The 18,701-nt window shown below is 35.0% G+C and overlaps 1 protein-coding gene across 1 annotated transcript in view; it reads left to right on the forward strand.

Moving 5' to 3' along the window:
- Positions 1-18,701, forward strand: part of LOC136028322 (dnaJ homolog subfamily C member 13-like) — a 227,470-nt gene that overhangs the window by 147,856 nt on the left and 60,913 nt on the right. Inside the window, exon 23 of the mRNA XM_065706093.1 lies at positions 2,793-2,977. Within this exon, the coding sequence (XP_065562165.1) occupies positions 2,793-2,977 (185 nt within the window). The remainder of the gene's footprint in view (positions 1-2,792; positions 2,978-18,701) is intronic.

The raw sequence follows: 18,701 nt of genomic DNA on the forward strand, positions 1-18,701 counted from the left end.
AGCATTGCATCAGGCCAGCAGCTAACTAGTCATCCTCATTTGACAAGAATGGTGGTAAGTGTCGTTCATCACAAGGTTGCCAATGCGGTACAATTACACCGTTTTTTGGGCGCAGTTTAAAGGTCATGGTACAATGTAGTACATTCGGAAATTTGATGGTATAGAACATTTTATTTTATCGAAAATTTTCCTATTGTTATAGCAAATTTTTAACATGCTGTTCATATGGTACAAATTAATTTCTTGCGGTACAGTTTTATTCTGAAAACTGGTACAGTTTATTTCAAAGCCTTGACAATGCTGGTCCATTATAATCATGCAGTGTTTCTTCAAACGCTGTAAAGAAGCCTGGGGATTCTTAGAACCTACGCCATCACTGTTGCCGGGTGCGTGAAAGAGAAAGTGCAAAAACCTCGCAAAAATACACCGTCTGTAATCTAGTATAAATTAATGCGGGTATGCTTACACTAAAGGAATATATTTTATGTAGATACTACCTCCCTCTAGAGAGGTAGGAGGGTTTATATTTTTGATAGTTTTTCAGTACTTCATTCCTTTGTACTGCGACAACCTCTAGATTCTCTGAGGAAGAGAGTTCTTGTGCCTTGCAATTTTCTCTTGGGTTTTACTCCGCCAACTTTTTTGTCAAAATGATATACCAGTATATAAAAAGTGAAACTTGGGAGGACGGGCATCTAGACCCTTACATTAATATAAGCGTACATCCACACTATTTATTAATTAATAAAATATTGGGCTGCATAACGATGTGGGGGTGACATTTTGGTGTAATAGCGATCTTTCTTGGTATAATTGGTAAGTGTCTGTATCACCCAGCCAATCAGAATCATGAGATGCTACAAAATCTTTAGCGGTTTCTCCGGAGCACTTTACATTAACAATCAGTTAGTTCTTAGATACTCACCAGAGAGTATAGGTATTTATTTCGTTTTTTTTTTTATTCTGAAAGTATATCTGTGTTTTTTGCCCTTTTTTGGCTAAATAAATAAGTCAATCCATCCATCTGTCTCCATTGCTAATTAAGAATTTAAGCTACTAGCTGCACTGCTAGTTTGCACTGCTAGGTGCACTTCAAGTTTTAGTATTTTAATGAGTTTTGTAGTTGTAAATTTGGATATTAAATTAGTGCCCAAGTTTCTTTTACAGCTAATCTGGCCCTGTTTAAAATTAGGCTAATTGTTTTCATTTAAACCCTTTTTCTTGATTCAAAATAGCTAAAACATAGACAAATTGAACATATGGAAATGTATGTTTTATGACTTTTTGGCCAAAGTTTATGTTTCATCTTTGTCCTAATTTTGGAAAAAAGTTGAATATACTACTTTAAATATTTAAAGACCAAGAACTACACCCTCTGCCGATTAAGGAAGACGAAGATTATGTCGAGGCTTATTCCCGGTTTACGCCCAACTAGGCGATGTTTATCCCAACTGTTTCTGTTTGTGACATGACGTGAGGCTATTAGTAGAAACTAGTAACTAATACAATGTTTTCTTTTTATGTTTGGAATTTTATAAATAACTATATGATCGCTTTCTAATTTTATTTTTTTTTTTTTGCTCTTTTTCCCAAAGACAAGATTGAATTTCCTCTTCTATTACTCTCTTATAAGCCAAACCCATGAGGAAAATGTAAGCATCTGTTCCAGTTCAAGTAAACTCTTTCACGATCAAGGATAAGTCAAGATCGTTGATCATTTGATTATCAATCTAAAATTATATTGGTCTTCAAAAAAAGATCCAAGCTTGTCGTTGTTTGCTGCAGCGATCGCTACGCTTGAGCATCTGTAAAATTGTGGCAAGCATGAACCTCTGGCGGTGGTCTTGTCAAACCTCCTTGGCTGCTATGGAGTTTTTGTTGTTTTCTGAAATTAGAGTGGAGTAATTTCGAAACTTGAAAAATTTTGACAAAGAATTGAGCTGTCGTATGGTTATTATCCGTTTTCTGGAGCATCAAATGTCATGTAACTCGTGATGTGTATCTGGAAAATCGTATCCAAAACTCTTTAATGAGGGTTGTGGTTATTATGGATGTGCATTGATATGCTGAAACTTACCCCAAAACTATCAACCTTTAATGAGGGTTGTGGTCATTGTGGAAGTGCATTGATTTGCTGAAACAAGAGTAATTTTGAAGCTTAAGAATTCTCTCGGAAAGACGATGAAGAATGTGTTTATCTTCCGTATACTGGAGTGCCAAAACTTTATGCTCTTCTTGTCATTCTTGAATGTCTTCTTGTCAGGGTCTGTCAAAACCCTTTTGGTCGCTATATAGCTGTTTCAGAGCTCAGAGCTGAGAAAGAAGAATTTTGAAACTTTGGGGATTTCGTTCAAAGGTTGAAGAAGGTAATGCTAAATTTTAACAGAATAATTTTATAAGATTAAAGCTCCGTTGAACAAAGCTTATATGAATAACTATGTGTAAAACAATAATCTTGATAAAATTTACCAGGTCTCAATGTTCTTGTCTATAATAAAATAAGCTATGGCCTTTTATTCCTATTTCATGGAGAAATCATAGGTTGCAAACAATTCTTTTAACAAACCGGCTGGAGCCAAAAATAAAGGGCAAATTTAATGAAACGGGTTTGGAAAGTCGTAAGAATATGCTTGGAGGAAGTGAGATGTTCAGAAAAGGGATCAAAAAGCTTTTCAGCTGTGTTGGTCTTAGGCTGCTTAATATGGAAGTTAAAAAGAGCTGCTATTTAAATCAATTGAGGGAAAAGGATATCGGATTAGTCGTCTTTAAGTTCATTTATATATTTCTTTCAGAATTAGAGCCGTATAAATATGCTGGATATCCGATGTTAGTACGCACTGTGCAGCTTGAAACTAAAGATGAATCTTTGTTCAGTAAAACTGCTGGTCTTCTTAGTGCAGCTGCCGAAGTTGCATATCATACTGTCAAATGCTCTGCCTTAAATGCTGAAGAGCTTCGCCGTGAAGGTGGCCTTGAAGTAAGTCTATTGCCTGCTTTTGTTGTTTTAATTAAGGTATCGGGTTTTTATTTTTTTTTTTTTTTTTTTTTTTTTTTTTTTTTTTTTTTTTTATGGAAGTAAAGAGCAAAGTGGAAACTTAAAACCAACAAAACTACTGCTTTGAAGATTGTACAAAATATATCTACAAAACTGGCTTAAATAAATTGGCTCTCGATATTTTTAAAATTAATTGAAAAAAACTTCCCTAAAATTTTTTTTTTAAAAGAAAGTAAAGGTTAAACTTAAGATTGGCAGAAATAACTTAACTTTAAGTTAAACTTAAGGTTGGCAGAAATTAAAATCCATAATAATTCAACCCAAAATGAACAGAAACTAAATAAACAATAATAGCAAACAAACACGCAACAGGTATCATAGAAATGAATAAATTAATATTAAAATCGGTAAAACTTAAAATGAATGTGTAAATTAATCTAAAACGAACAATCAATCAATCAATCAATTTATTAATACTAAAGAAAACTATTACAAAAGTAAATCAATTAATAGGCCCAAGAAGCTATGCTTGTAATGGGCCACAGAGAACAAAAAAAAAACACTTATAAAATATATACAAAAAAAAAAAAAAAAAAAAAAAAAAAAAAAAAAAAAAAAAAAAAAAAAAAAAAAAAAAACCACTGGAACAAGACAAGATTTTAAAAGAAGAGAAGTGACATACAAATTGGGATAGAATTAAAAGAGAGACAAAAATTATTTAACTGGAAAGACCCGACGAAATAATGCCTTTGCAGAAAGAAAAAGAGGGACATCCAAAGGGATGGAGTTCCATAATAGAATTGACTGATATACAGGAGACCTCTGAGCTGCTGTAGAGGATCGTTTTGGTAAAATAAATCGTCGAGAAGAATTACGCAAAGAAGAAAAGTACCTACCTGAGCCTGTCCTTGAGAAAAACTGCTGCAGGGTCGGTGGAAGAGTACCTAGAAAAGCAGAATGCGCTAAATAAAGAGTACTTTTACCTATAATATGATCCAGCGGAGCTATTCCAGTATCATTATAAAGATCAGAGGAAGGGTAAAGCCGAGGGAGAAGAAAAGTAGCCTTCACTGCCCTATTTTTGGCTCTTTGAAGTGAGCAGAGAAGATATTTATTAGTATTGCCCCAGACAGAGCAGCAATAAGAAAGGTAAGGATGAATAAAAGCATGATAAAGAGAAACCATAATATCAGGAGGAAGAAATGAATTAATCCGGTGCAACAATGAACACTGGCGGAGTATTAAGGAACGGGTGTGAGTTATATGCGGTTTAAAAGAAAGAAAACAGTCAAAATACACACCAAGAAGTTTCACCATAGTAGCTTGTGGTATAATATCATTCCCAAAAGTCAGGGTGATTGGCTCCCGTACGTCTCTCATGCGGTAAGGGGTCCTAAAGTTGACAATGGAACTCTTTCGGCTGTTAAGAGCCATGCCATTTGACCAGCACCAATCCTTTACTTTATCAAGAAGACCTTGAGCTATAGAAGTGGCAGATGGCAGGTCCACCGCAGCAATGAAAAAATTACTGTCATCAGCAAAAAGAACAGGGTGAATATGGGGATGAAGACCATCAACAAGATCATTAATGTAGATTAGAAACAAAAGTGGTCCAAGCACAGAGCCTTGTGAGACACCTTTCAATACAGGCAAAGTAGTGGAAGAAGTACGGTTAACCAAAACATACTGAGATCTATCTGAGAGGTAGGACCTAAACCAATCTAGTGGGACTCCATGCACACCAAATAAGGATAGTTTAGACCGAAGAACATTGTGGTCAACCATATCAAAGGCCTTTGAAAAGTCAAGAAATAGACCCAAAACACACAAGCCCTTGTCCAGATTAACACGCACAAACTCTGTAGCATCAGTAAGTGCATGTAAGGTAGAGAATGAGGGACGAAAACCATACTGATGGTTAGTGATGAGAGAATTTCCATCAGTCGAATTAGTACTAAATACAAATGAAGAGAGTCGACGATACACTACTTTTTCAACAACCTTTGAGATGACGGGAAGAAGAGAAATAGGTCTGTAGTTTGAAATTAGAGACGAATCACCTTTTTTGTGCAAAGGTAGAACAGTAGCAACTTTAAATGAATGAGGGAAAATACCAGAAGAAAGAGAGAGGTTAGTTATGTGTGAAATCGGATGAGAAACAAACTGACTAATTTTTTTAAGGACATTATTACTCAAACCAAAACTATCAACTGAACGACTGCTAGGAAGTTGGGAAATAATACTAGAAATCTCAGTAGTACTACATGGGGAAAGGAAAAAAGACTTCTCTGCCAAGGGAAAACAACTTACTCTACTCGGGGGTGGAATTAGAACTGAAGGAAGTGTGATGAAATACGAATTGAAGGCACTCGCTGAGGATTTTTTGTCTACAACAGAACCATCAGCATTTCTATAAAAACATGGAGAGGAGTGTTTGTGTTTCTTGCGAGAGAGAGCTTCATTAATTACAGTCCAAACCTTACGCAAATTCCCCTTGCATTCATTAATTCGACGCGAAAAATACAGCTTTTTTGCTACACGAACTGAAGAAGTGAGCACATTTTTGTAATGTTTATGCTTCAAAAGATCATCCTGTGTCTTACTTTTACATGCAGCCTTGAACAAAGACGCCTTCATATGGGTTGCATTGATCAGACCTCTAGACATCCATGGGCATTTGGGTGTAAAATTCCTTGGCTTATTTCTAAGAGGAAAATGCTTATCCAACAGAGTTCCCATACGACACAAAAATAATCTAGTTGCACAATCAGCATCATTAGCTTCAAGAACACTAGACCAATCATTACTCTGAAGACATGTATTAAATTAGAAATTTCCTTATCTGTAAAAGTTCTGAAAGAAGACTTACCTTTCTCATCCACAGTAATCTCAGTTTTAGGCACAGATAGTGATAGATAAATAGGAAAGTGATCAGAAAGATCAGTGAAAACAAGACCAGAAGAGAACTTCAAATTAGGAGAATGAGAAGTGAAAATATTATCTATTAAAGTGGCAGGATTTCTTGAAGGGTCAACGCGAGAAGGAAAAAAAAATTGAAGGAAGTAGCCCTGAAGAAGAAAATACATCAAAAAGATGGTCACATTCATCATTTGATCCAACATTTAACATATTGCAATTAAAGTCTCCCAAAACACAAATTCGTTTTTTAGAGAAAGTCCCCACACCGGAAAGCTGATCAAGCAAATCACAGAACAGATGTGTTGGAAAAGGAGGGGGCTTATAAAATAAACAAACAGTATCACATGCAAACTGGCTTTTCAGATCAATGACAAGAGAATAAACTGTCCTACTATTAGACACCACTGATGTAAACAAGGATTCAAGGTCAGATCTTCTACAAAATTCAATATTAGATTTTATAAACAAAGAAATACCCCTAGAACACTTTGTTACCAATCTAGGGACATGAATAGCCATATAACCATCCATATCATAAGCTGTAAAATTATCACTATCAGATAACCATGTTTCTGTCAAGCCTATGACATCAAAAGGGCAAGAATTATTAGACCACAAATACGATTTAAGACTGTCCCACTTATCTCTTATTCCACGCACATTCAAACAAAATACATTAAAGCAACTATTTGAAGAGAGTGGGGGCAAAATGTTATCACAGTAATCAATGGTGGTGTGATAATTACAGCTAGAACTAACCATAGATTCAAGGAGAGGGTCAAAAGTGTGTGCCTCTTGTCTACCAGCACTACTTGGTTGATCAAATATAACTGAATTAAGAATAGAAGAATTCAAAAGAAAGGAGAAATCACCCATATATACTAAACATGACAAATGTATACAACAACTTTACAAATGAACACAATATCCATACAAGCAGGCTGAAGTAAGAGAGGGTGGATTGAAAGGTAAGACATATAGGCAACAATAGAGAAAACAACTGCAAGAACAAAGACAATAATAAACTACTAGGTTCAAAGGGAATAAAAATAGCAAACAACATTATGCAAACATAAGAAAAACTATTAAATCATAAATAAATTTACAAAACAGAGCTGAAAAAAGAGAAATGATTTATTTCAGTCCTGGGAGGGGCTTGGATGGACTTGGATGAGCTGTAATTAACTGATAGAGAGTATCAACTTGAGATGCGTCTTTGACAGTAATCACTTTACCATCAGAAAGCTTTGTGAGTATTTCTCCTCCACTAGACCATGTAGACCTCTTCCCAAGCTTTGATTTAGTATAATTAAGTAGCTGAAGTCTAGACTTTATGAGTGACTCAGAAATAAAGACACCACTACCTTGCAAACATTTCTTTTCTCTAAGAATGAGCTGCTGCATTCTAGAACTGCAAAATTCCACAACAAATGGACGAGGTTTCAAACCGGAGCCTTGTTTACCAATCCTTCTAGCAGAAACTATATCATTCTGGGTCACAGGAATACCAGGAAATCTATTACTGCAAAATCCAAGGAATCTGCTTTCAGAAGCTTCTGGATAAGGGTCTTCTTTTAAACCAAATAGGACCAGCTGATTTGAGAGTTTCATTTGGTCAAACTGATCACTCAGACGATCAACATTGGATTGAATTGGTTTCAGAGAATTTTGCAGCTTTGACAAACCTGAGTCAAGCAATTTCAGGGAGGATTCAAGCTTTGTCATCCTCAGATCATATTGTTTGAGTGATTTTTCAACAAGCACATCAAAATCCATTTTCAGGCTAGAGTATACCTCTTGTTTGATTATTTCTATACTGTTGGCATCAAAAGTAGCAGGTTCATGACTAGGGGTAAGTTTTTTAACAGAGGCCTCAACCAATGGACCAACTTCAGTAGACAGTGCTTGACTGACAACTTTTTTCTTTTAAAGAATAAATAAAACCCAAAACGAACAGAAATTAAATAAGCAATTATAGCAAACAAACATACAACAGGTACTAATATAAATGAATAAATAAATTTTAAAACGAGTAAAACTTAAATTGAATATGCAAATCAAGCACATTCAAGAAAATATATTTTTTTAAATTTGTAGAATCCTACAAATCAGTGCTTTACTGAAAACTGAACTTGCTTGAATTGTTAAGAGAACTATAATTGTATACAAAAAGTTATGGATACTATGGTCGGTAAAAGGCCTTTGAGAGACTTACAAAATATTTTTCTCTGGAGGCTACTCACGGAATTTTATGCTTCAAAGAGTACATTCTCTTTTTAAGTCGGTTTTAAGTAAAGCGCTAGGTTTCAGAATTCCACTGATGTTGGAAAACACCACGAGTCAGTTTGAGTCATTTGAGTTGGTTTTGTAGATATATCTGTAAACCAAGAATGTCTGTTCGTATTAAGTTTCTACTTGCCTCTTTACTTTCACAACAAAAACTTGGTAAGAAAAATCCTGCATAGAGATGGACCTTAGTCATTGATAGGTAAGTCAATATATTCAATCTTTAAAAGGGCATATCTTTCGGTAAAGGCGCATTCACAATGGCATTTTACTAGTACCAAGAATTAGCTCGTCTTTTCTTGGAAATCAGTCCTAACCAAACCTGTTCGTAATAAAACTTATTGCCTGTTTTTGTTTTTAATGATGATTTAATGTTTTAATTATGTTCGGTTAAGGTAGTCTTTCAGTAGGCAAAACACAAATTTGAACCTTTTTCACTGAATGGTCTGGTAGAATTCGATCAACTTGGTAAATTCTTTTGAATCTTTGAAGTTTTCTGTCTTCCGGATTTTTTTATGTAAAATGTTTTACGGACTTTTTATGTGTTTAATTATATTTTGTTAGGTAACCTTTAGGTACCCAGTACAAAAATTTGAACATCTTTCCACTTGATGGTACATGAGAATTGAAATAACTGTTTATATTTGTTTTGAATTTTGCCATTGTTTGTTTTACGGACTTTTTATGTTGAATTTCTTATGACTTTTTTCTATACATTTAATTATATTTTGTCAAGGTAACCTTTAAGTGGACAGTGCTTTTGCCCAACAACTTTTTTTTTGCCTAATGGTGCATTAGAAGTGGATCAAATGGTTATATTTCTTCTAAATTTGTGCCCTTGTTTGTGTCTTACGGACTTTTTATGTTAAATATTTTACGACCCTTTTTGCATACATTTAATTACATTTTGTTAAGGTAACCTTTAAGTAGATAGCAAAGAAGTTTGAATATGTTTTCCACCTGAAGGTGCATCAGAATTCAAATAACTGTTCATATTCATTTTGAGTTTTTGCCACTGTTTGTCTTACGAGCATCTTATGAATGAATGACTGTATTTAAAGGCGTTTTTCAGGCCGTATACATGCATATACAACAGACTAGATCATTTAACGCTCGACTTTCGAATAATAAGACCTTTCCGGACAAAATTTCCATCTGCTACTATATTTACTTTGACATCGACTTCAAAATTCCAAGAAGGGGCTCAGAACCACCCACCCCTAGAAAGCTCCCTCTTACCTCTTTTAACCCCTGACGCTGGAAAAGAAAATGATCCAGCCCATCAAAATAACCGCAAATCGGGCAAGTATACCGCATTTCCGAGTAACACCTTTTTTCCAAACACTATAAAGAGGGAGACAGTTTGCTCGCACCTGCATCCATGACCTTAGGGATTCTGTTGGAATCCCTAATTTAAAAAAAAAACTCTTCACCATAATTTTCTTTAACCATATAGTAAGAACTAAAGCTTTCCGACTGGCTAAGGTCGTCCTACCATTTCTGGATTTCTTTCTGGATCTCAGTAAACTTCGTGAACTGAGATTGGGCCATCACCTCCATTCCACGCATACGATAAACCTGTGCTGTCCAGGAGTTTTCTGATATGAAAGGGCCATGAAGATTTTTTGTCCCAGGACAAGTAATTCATCATACGCTGCTCTGATGAGTCTTGAGGAGGGACATTGCAGTATTTTCAGCCAAAACTCAATTAATTGGATCTGTCTATGTTTTCTTATGGAGAAAAGTCCAAAATCTCCCTTGACGAAAAGTGTGTGGGCTGTGGCGTGCAGACGTAACATTCGTTGATAATATTGCAGCTGTGGAGTTTCTAATGAATTTGCCACTCCTAGACCCCATACATCTCCTCCATAATGCAGGATCGGCCTTATTTTTGAGTTGAACACATTTTTGTACATCTTTAAGTCACCTATTCCCATCAAATTACTGTTCTTGAAAAGCGTTGCCATTGCTTCTTTTCTTCGATTTGCCATCATAGAAATATGATTACTCCATCTTCCGCTCGATGTTAAATAGAATCCTAAATATCTTGCCCGAGACACAACCTTCACAGCTTTACCATTCGAATTAAACTCTATACCTTTATTTTCTGTTGATTTTCCACGGCAAAAAAATCATCGCCTCTTTTTTTTTGATAATTTCCAGTTTCATTTCCTTTAAATATTCAGGTGTCAAATCCAACAGTTTGCAGCTCCGAACGGGATCTGGCGACCAAGGCAATATCATCAGCAAATAATGGTATGATAATGCATTATTTCCACGGTGTACAAGTGGCCCCCGCCTTTTTTCAAGGTATTCGGCAAGATCATTTATAAAAATAGCAAAAAGTTTCAGTGAAAGGGTTCTACCCTGTTTTACACCATTTACATTAAAAAAAAAAAACTCTAGATATACCGCTTCCCGCTATCTTTACCACATATCTGGTCAAACAATAAATCAAAAGAAGAATTTTTAGAAAAGTGGCGGAATTCCTGTTCCTAAAAGTGTTCTAAACAAAATTATACGGTCAACATTATCGAATGCTCTACTTAAATCAAGAAAAGCCACGTACAACTTTCCTTTTCCCTTAAAATGCTTCTTAATCAACGCATTTAGTACAAACATTCGGTCAGATGGTGAGTACCCTTTACGGAAACCGCCTTGCTCTTCTCTCAGAATTTGCGTCTCATCCGGTCGTAATTCCAGCCTTTTGTTTAAATTTTGTTCCATAATTTTTCCAAGACAGTTTTCTAAGCTGATTGGTCGGTAATTCTCGCACAAACTTGCATCACCTTTCTTAAATAGGGGGATAACTACGGATATCTTCCAAGGATCAGGCAACCTTTTTTCTTTTATAACCAAGTTATACAACCCCAGAAGCAGAGGTAATAATGCTACAAGCTTATTACAGTTCAAAATAGGGATGAAACCTTTTAATTGAATTTGAAACAAATATAAAATTTTTTAACGGGATATTTTTTTAACACATATACAGTGTCCATCATCAGCAGTAAAATTTTGAGTTAAAATTAAAAGGTTTCATCCCTATTTTGAACTGTTATATTTTCGTCATGAAAAGGCAGTGTGGTCTTCGAAGTTATCTACGTCAAATAATACTACTTGTAGTACTTCCAAAGCCTTTGCTGGAATCCCATCTGGTCCTGGCGCAGACCCACCCCTAGTTTGTTTTATGGCATCTTTTATTTCTTCCTGCTGGATTAGGCGACAAAGGTGATAATCTTCTTCCAGTAGGGGGTATTCAGTGTGGTCACGAGAGGGGTTCCGACTTCTTCTGCCAGTTTTTCGAAATCGAGTGGGAGCTGTTGTGTGTCAGATGCTGTACCTGCTTCTAGTTTCTCAAAGAAGGGGGGCCACTCGTCCATTTGCGGAATAGTTTTGAGAGCAGTCGTTTTTTTTTATGAAACTCTTTTCCAGAATTCCCTGGAATCTTTTATCCTATAAAGATGCGCAAGTTCATTTTGTTCCCGCCATCAAAACTATAGTTTCTTCATTTTTATCACTAGTTTATACTCTTATCTTTTACTTCTATAATGTCGGCGCAACTCCAGTATCTTGATTTCCTTTTTGGATTTTTTAACATATTCTAGCATGTGATTTAATTCTTCTTTTTTCCTCATTGTCGTCATGGTCGAAAAACATGCTTTTTGTTTCTCCTTTTTTTGCATCTTTTCAAGTAAAGGATTCCGTATCAGCTCAGCAAATTTTGAAGAAACTTCATTTACACTTCCCGTATTTTCCTCAATCTCACATGCTAGGGCATTCAACTGTTGTACCATAGGCTCCGAGCAAAAATACTCTTTTATTCGGGTCACATCTCTCTCTATCCACACACATACTATTCTTGATTTTACCAAGCCAGTGCTCTTCGATTCTGTTCCAAATGTCTGATGCTTTAGTTTTTCTCTTTTCCGCTGATTTTTACTAATATTTGTCTACTGAAAATAAAAAATCAATGGAAAATAGTCTGAACCTGCAAAATACACTACCTCAAAGTTTAGGGATTCAGATGAGAGCCCATAGTCCACCAAAGCCTAATCAATAACACTAAAATTGGAAATACAAGTAAACTCATCATGTCCCGCATCCTTTCCAAGCCTTCCATTTCTAATGACTAGATTAAATTCTCCGCAAATGCACAACAATTTCCTTCCCCAATGGTTCCCCTTTTTTCACATCTTGGCTCCTTCTTGGAATTTTATAGCTTTTTGGAATCCTCAGTGACGTCAAATCAATTCCTGAAAGAAAAAAGAGGCCGATTTTTGGTTCTTCTGACGTATAAACATTTATATCACCCATCAAAACAAAATACTCTTTACTATGTTTTCTTCGTAAATATTCCAACTTATTTTCAATCAAAGTCCAGGTATCTTCTTTCATATAGCTAGTATTCTGTGGAGCAACATATATGTAACCTAGGACTATCTTCGATCCATCATGACACTTAAGGTTTAACCAAATAATATTCTCAGATTTACTTTCTATTCTATGGCAAACTTCGAAACTCTGCTTTTTCACAAAAACCGCGACTCCGCCGTAAAATCGCGCGTTTCGGAAAATTTTCTGGTCAGCACGGAAAACTGTGTAATCTTTAACCGACAGATCCTCCGAAGGTGGGGACCATGTCTCAATCAAACATGTTACATAACACTTCAAAAAAGACTCATTTAGACACTGTTGGTTTTTACTCATCGGGCCTTGGACGTTCCATGTCATAAACTGAGTTTGTTGTACACGGCCTACCTCCTATTCCTCAAAGTTGAACGGGCTCCTTCGCCTATTTCTGAGTGAACGGCGTGGGGGCTTTCGGCCAAGGCCTCGATTTGGTGGGTCACAAGTTGCGTTCCGACGATCCTGTCTGTGACGTTCTTCGGGGCTGATTATCTCGTCTAAACCTCGTTTGCTCCTGACTCCGCTTACTCCGGGTCTCTTACCGTCTGCTTGGCTAATAGCCAGGTCCTGTGTAAAACTACCGCTGCGAATATCCGAATTTACCTCCGCTATTTGCTCTCCCCCTCTCCCTTCGTTTTCCATTTCTACGTTAGAGTCAGTGTAATCTTGCTCTTGAGATCGTGCTAGTTCTTCTATTTTATTTCTTCAATTTTTTCTAACTTTTTCTGATTCATGATCGTATGTGAACAATTCACCGTCCAGAAATAAACGAGGGCCCCTAAATTTCACCTCACGGTCCTCTTAGATTGCTTTCTGCAAAAGTGGTTTCAGAGCATTGCGAACAATTCTCTCGTCCCGTATAGTCAGGTTCTAGTGAGATACCGCATCTCTGAAAGCGAACTGAGTTTTGCAAAATCAAATCTCACAAATATTTTGTTGTAAACTTCACTAAAACTGGACGGATTTCTCCCTGTTTTTTAGTGTTCAAGTGGTATGCGTCATTTATGTCCCATCTCCTGATCTCAATCTGTGGCAAACAGCCGGAAATAACCTCACTTATTTCCTCCGTAGGTGATCCTCTATGTGGGTTTAGAGGTTTGAAGTTATAAAAAATCAGGTTCGACTGTTTTGCTTCTGGTTCTAACCACTCTGCGTGCCTCTGCGATTCGTTTTTTTTTTTAAACGAAACGAAACTGCGATTCGTTTCGATTCGAAACTGCGACTGCGATTCGATTCGAAACTGCGATTTTTTTAAAACTGCGATTCGTTTTTTTTAAAACTTTTTTTTTAAAAAAAGATCTGCGATCTTTTTTTTAATTTCCTGGATGTCCTCCGTGGTTTTCAACTGCGACGCCTCATTTCGCTTTATTTCGGAGGATATAGTCTGAAGTTCTTCTGCTATCGACGGTAGCTTAGAAAGGCCCACAAGCTGGTTTTCTATATTTTTCAGACGCTGTAGAACATCCAGATTTGTTTTCTGTTGATCAGACTATTTCGTTGTTTAAAAGTAAATGGAATTTACTTATCTAAAATATGGACAGGCCCACGCAAGCAGTGGCAATCACTTTGTGATCAGTGTCCTGATGGGACGTGGGACCTGCCTGGCTTATTTTCCACCGTACTCTGACATCCAACGAATCTGGTCTAGAATTTTACAATCATTCGCAAACAGAAATAGTCACTCCACAATTTCCAAGCCTTTCTCTCTCTATATACGCCTTAATAGCGTAATAGCACTAAGCCAAAAAATTTTTTTCACTAACCAAAACTTGGCGAAAAGCCACATAGGTTAAATCTTCTCAAAGATTAAGAAAGTCGCTTCAAGCAATTACATCCGTTCGCTTTGATTGCAGAAAAGGTACTGAATTTTTGCCATTGTTTGTCTTAAGGACTTCTTATGTTGAAGGTTTTACAAACTTTTTTTTTATATATGCTTAATTATATTTAATTATATTTTGTGAAGGTAATCTTTAAGTAGACAGCGCAAAAATGTGGACATTTTTTCCACCTAGGGGTGCATTACAATTGGATCAAATTGGTAATGTTCCTTTTGATTCTTTGCCCTTGTTTGTGTCTTACGGACTTTTTATGTCAAATATTTTACGGTCTTTTTTGTATATATTTAATTACGTTTTGTTAAGGTAACCTTTAAGTAGACAGCAAAGAAGTTTGAACATGTTTTCCACCTGACGGTGCTTCATAATTGAAATAACTGTTCATATTCCTTTTGAATTTTTGCCATTGTTTATTTTACGGACTTCTTATGTAATTATATTTTGTGAGGGTAATCTTTGAGTAGACAGCGCAAAAATTTTCCACCTAGGGGTGCATTACAATTGGATCAAATAGGTAATGTTCCTTTTGAATCTTGCCCTTGTTTGTGTCTCACGGACTTTTAATTTCAAATATTTTACGGGTCTTTTTTGTACACATTTAATTACATTTTGTTAAGGTAACCTTTAAGTAGACAGTAAAGAAGTTTGAACATGTTTTCCACCTGGCGGTGCATCAGAATTGAAATAAATGTTCATATTCCTTTTGAATTTTCGCCATTGTTTGTCATATGGACTTTTTATGTTGAATGTTTTACGAACTTTTTTATATGTGCTTAACTATTTTTAATTCTATTTTGTGAGGGTAATCTTTAAGTAGACAATGCAAAAGTTTTCACCTAGGGGTGCATTAAAATTGGATCAAATGGGTATGTTTCTTTTGAATTTGTGCCCTTGCTTGTGTCTTACGGACTTGTTTGTCTTACGGACTTCTTATGTTGAATGTTTTAAGGACTTTTTTTATGTATGCTTAATTATATTTAATTATATTTTGTGAAGGTAATCTTTAAGTAGACAGCGCAAAAATTTGAACATTATTTCCACCTAGGGGTGCATTAGAATTGGATCAAATAGGTATGTTCCTTTGAAATTTCTGCCCTTGTTTGTCCTACGGATTTTTTATGTTGAATGCTTTACGGACTTTTTATATATATTTATTTTATTTTGTTAAGGTAACCTTTAAGTAGACAGACCAAATACATGAACATTTTTTTCACCTAATGGTGCATTATAAGTGGATCAAGCATTTATATTCCTTGGAATTTGTGCTCTTGTTTGTGTTTTACGGATTTTTTATGTTAAATATTTTACAGGCTTTTTTCATTTATTTAATCATATTTTGTTAAGGTAACCTTTAAGTAGACAGCAAAGAAGTTTGAACATGTTTTCCACCTGATGGTGCTTGAGAATTGAAATAACTGTTTATATTCGTTTTGAAATTTTGTCATTGTTTGTCTTACGGACTTTTTATCATCAATTTTTTACGACTTTTTTCTCAAGATTTAATTATTTTTTGTTAAGGTAACCTTTAAGTAGACAGTACAAAAACGTTGACATTTTTTCACCTAATGGTGTATTAGAAGTGGATCAAATGGGTGTATTCTTTTCGAATTTGTGCCCTTGTTTGTGTCTTACGGTTAGATTTCATATTTTACGGCTTTTTTGTTTATATTTAATTACATTTTTTTAAGGTAACCTTTAAGTAGACAGCAAAGAAGTTTGAACATGTTTTCGACCTGACGGTCGAAATGACATCAGAATTGAAATAACTGTTCATAAGTTGAATGTTTTACGAACTGTTTTATACATGCTTAATTACATTTAATTATATTTTGTGAGAGTAATCTTTAAGTAGACAACGCAAAAATTTGAACTTTTTTTTCTACCTAATGGTAAATTAGGAGTTGATCAAATGGGTATATACCTTTTGAATTTCTGTCCTTGTTTGTGTCTTACGAACTTCTTATGTTGAATGTTTTACGGACTTTTTTATATATAGTTAATTATATTTTGTGAAGGTAATATTTAACTAGACAGCGCAAACATTTGAATATTTTTTCCACCTAATGGTGCATTAGAAGCGGATCAAATGGGTATATTCCTGTTAAATTTCTGCCCTTGTTTGTATCTTAAAGACTTTTTATGTTGAATGTTTTACGGACATTTTTGTATATGCTTAGTTATATTTAACTGTATTTTATGAAGTAATCTTTGAGTAGACAATGCAAAAACTTGAATACCTTTTCCACTGAATAGTGCATTAGAATCAGAACAACTAGGTATATTCATTTTGAAATTTTGCCGTTGTTTGTCTTACGGACATTTTATGTTGAATCTTTTACGGACTTTTTCATATATATTTAATTATTTTTTGTTAAGGTAACCTTCTAGCAGACAGCACAAGAATATGACTATTTTTCTACCTAATCGTGCATTAGAATTGGATAAAGTGGGTATATTTATTTGGAATTTTGCCGTTGTTTATCCTACGGACTTTTTATATGTATTTAATTATATTTTGTTAAGGTAATCTTTAGGTAAACAGTACAAAAACTTGAACAAGTTTCTTACCAGACAGGGGATTAGAATTGAATTAATTGTTTATATTCTTTTTGAGTTTTTGCTATTGCATGTTTTATGGATTTATTATTTGTTAAACAAAATTACATAAATGTATTTATGTACTACTAAAGTATATGTACTCCATTCTTCTAAATGCACAGAGGTGCTCATGCACATATAAAAACTTGCGTTTCCTAAAGAAAAACAGTGAAGCTGCAAAACAAAGTATAGCTATAAGAGAACATAAAACAATAGAAAGTAAAAGAAAGAAACAGAGAAAGTATGACAAAAAAGAGTAAAATGCAAAACAATGTAAATCAAATCTTAATGAAAACTAAGTTTATTTGAATTATTTTTGATGCTATCTGTGTTCATATAAAAAAAAATTGTTGGAACAAAAAAAATGGAAGTAACATAATATTCTGAAAAAAGATATTCTAATACTGTTTAAAAAAAAATTTCTAAAAAAAGAAATTTCACTCAATTTTGTTAAACAAACAAAGAAGGATTCGAAGAAAATTTCTAAAAATGATGACAGCAAATAAGAAATGTGAACGTAGATCTCAAAAAATGTTTTTTAAGTTTTGCCGAAATGTTTTGAAAGAGAAAAGAAAAAAACTCCAAAATTCGGTAATTCCAAATTTCAAGATTTCCTAATAATAATGTTTATTAAATTGCTGTGAAAAATGATAAAAGCGCGACAATTTCTTAAAAAAAAACCAAATTGTTGTGAAAAAAGAAAAAAGCACGTCAATTTATTAAAAAAATAAATAAAATCTGTGGAAATAAACAAGCGCGATAATTTTCTTAAGGGAAAGAAATAAAATTTGGCTATAAAAAAAACCTGTAAGGGGACATACATTAACAAAACCTCAAAAATCGGGAAATCTGCATTCTTTAGCGAAAAAAATTACATTTATGTTTTTAAGGTTGTCAAATCTGTCTGCAGGTTGACGTAGTAAAAGCAAAGCAACGACAATAGGACAATAAATAATATTTTTTGGCCGCCATAATCTAACCTTAATCTGGCCGAGAAGCTCAAATGGGTGCCACAGTGGCGCTCTTTCTCTTCTACTTGAAATAAAGAGGCGAGAGGTATAATTCAAGAAAGCAAGGCATAAGGATCCTAGTAGTCTATAGCAAACCCCAATCAAGAGGTTTAAGGCAAGAAGAAATGAGAATTGGAAACTTATAAGAGAAAACTCGCTCATCTCCAAGAAATAGAGCCATCTAGCATTGCCTTGCATAATACTAAACCTAAGCATTGAAACCAAATGGAAATATTTGCTGTATTTATTTTATTTGCCTGATTTTAGTATTGCTTTGCTTACTGCTGCTAATACTAACAACTCAATGCAGCACCAAGGCGCCCGCTGCCAATTCAGCTACGTACGATCCTCCTCCGCCTCATTCTATTCAAAGATTCCCTCCCAAGAAATATCCATTTCCTTAAATGTTTTCTTACAACGTTCTCCAATCCCATTCGGAATCGACCCCCTTTTCGTTTGGTGCTAGTCGATTGTCCGACAAGGACAATCTTTGGCAATCTGTTATCCTTTCTCCGCAGACTGTGTCCTAGCCATCTCATCCTTTCCGTCATTATAGCCCTAGAAAGTGGTACTGAATTCTATTTTTGGTACAACTTACTATTTGAGATACGGTCAGTCAGTCGTGGATCTGAAAATAAGACTCCGCGACTG

This window comes from Artemia franciscana, chromosome 6 (assembly GCF_032884065.1).
Source record: "Artemia franciscana chromosome 6, ASM3288406v1, whole genome shotgun sequence".
NCBI lineage: Eukaryota > Metazoa > Arthropoda > Branchiopoda > Anostraca > Artemiidae > Artemia > Artemia franciscana.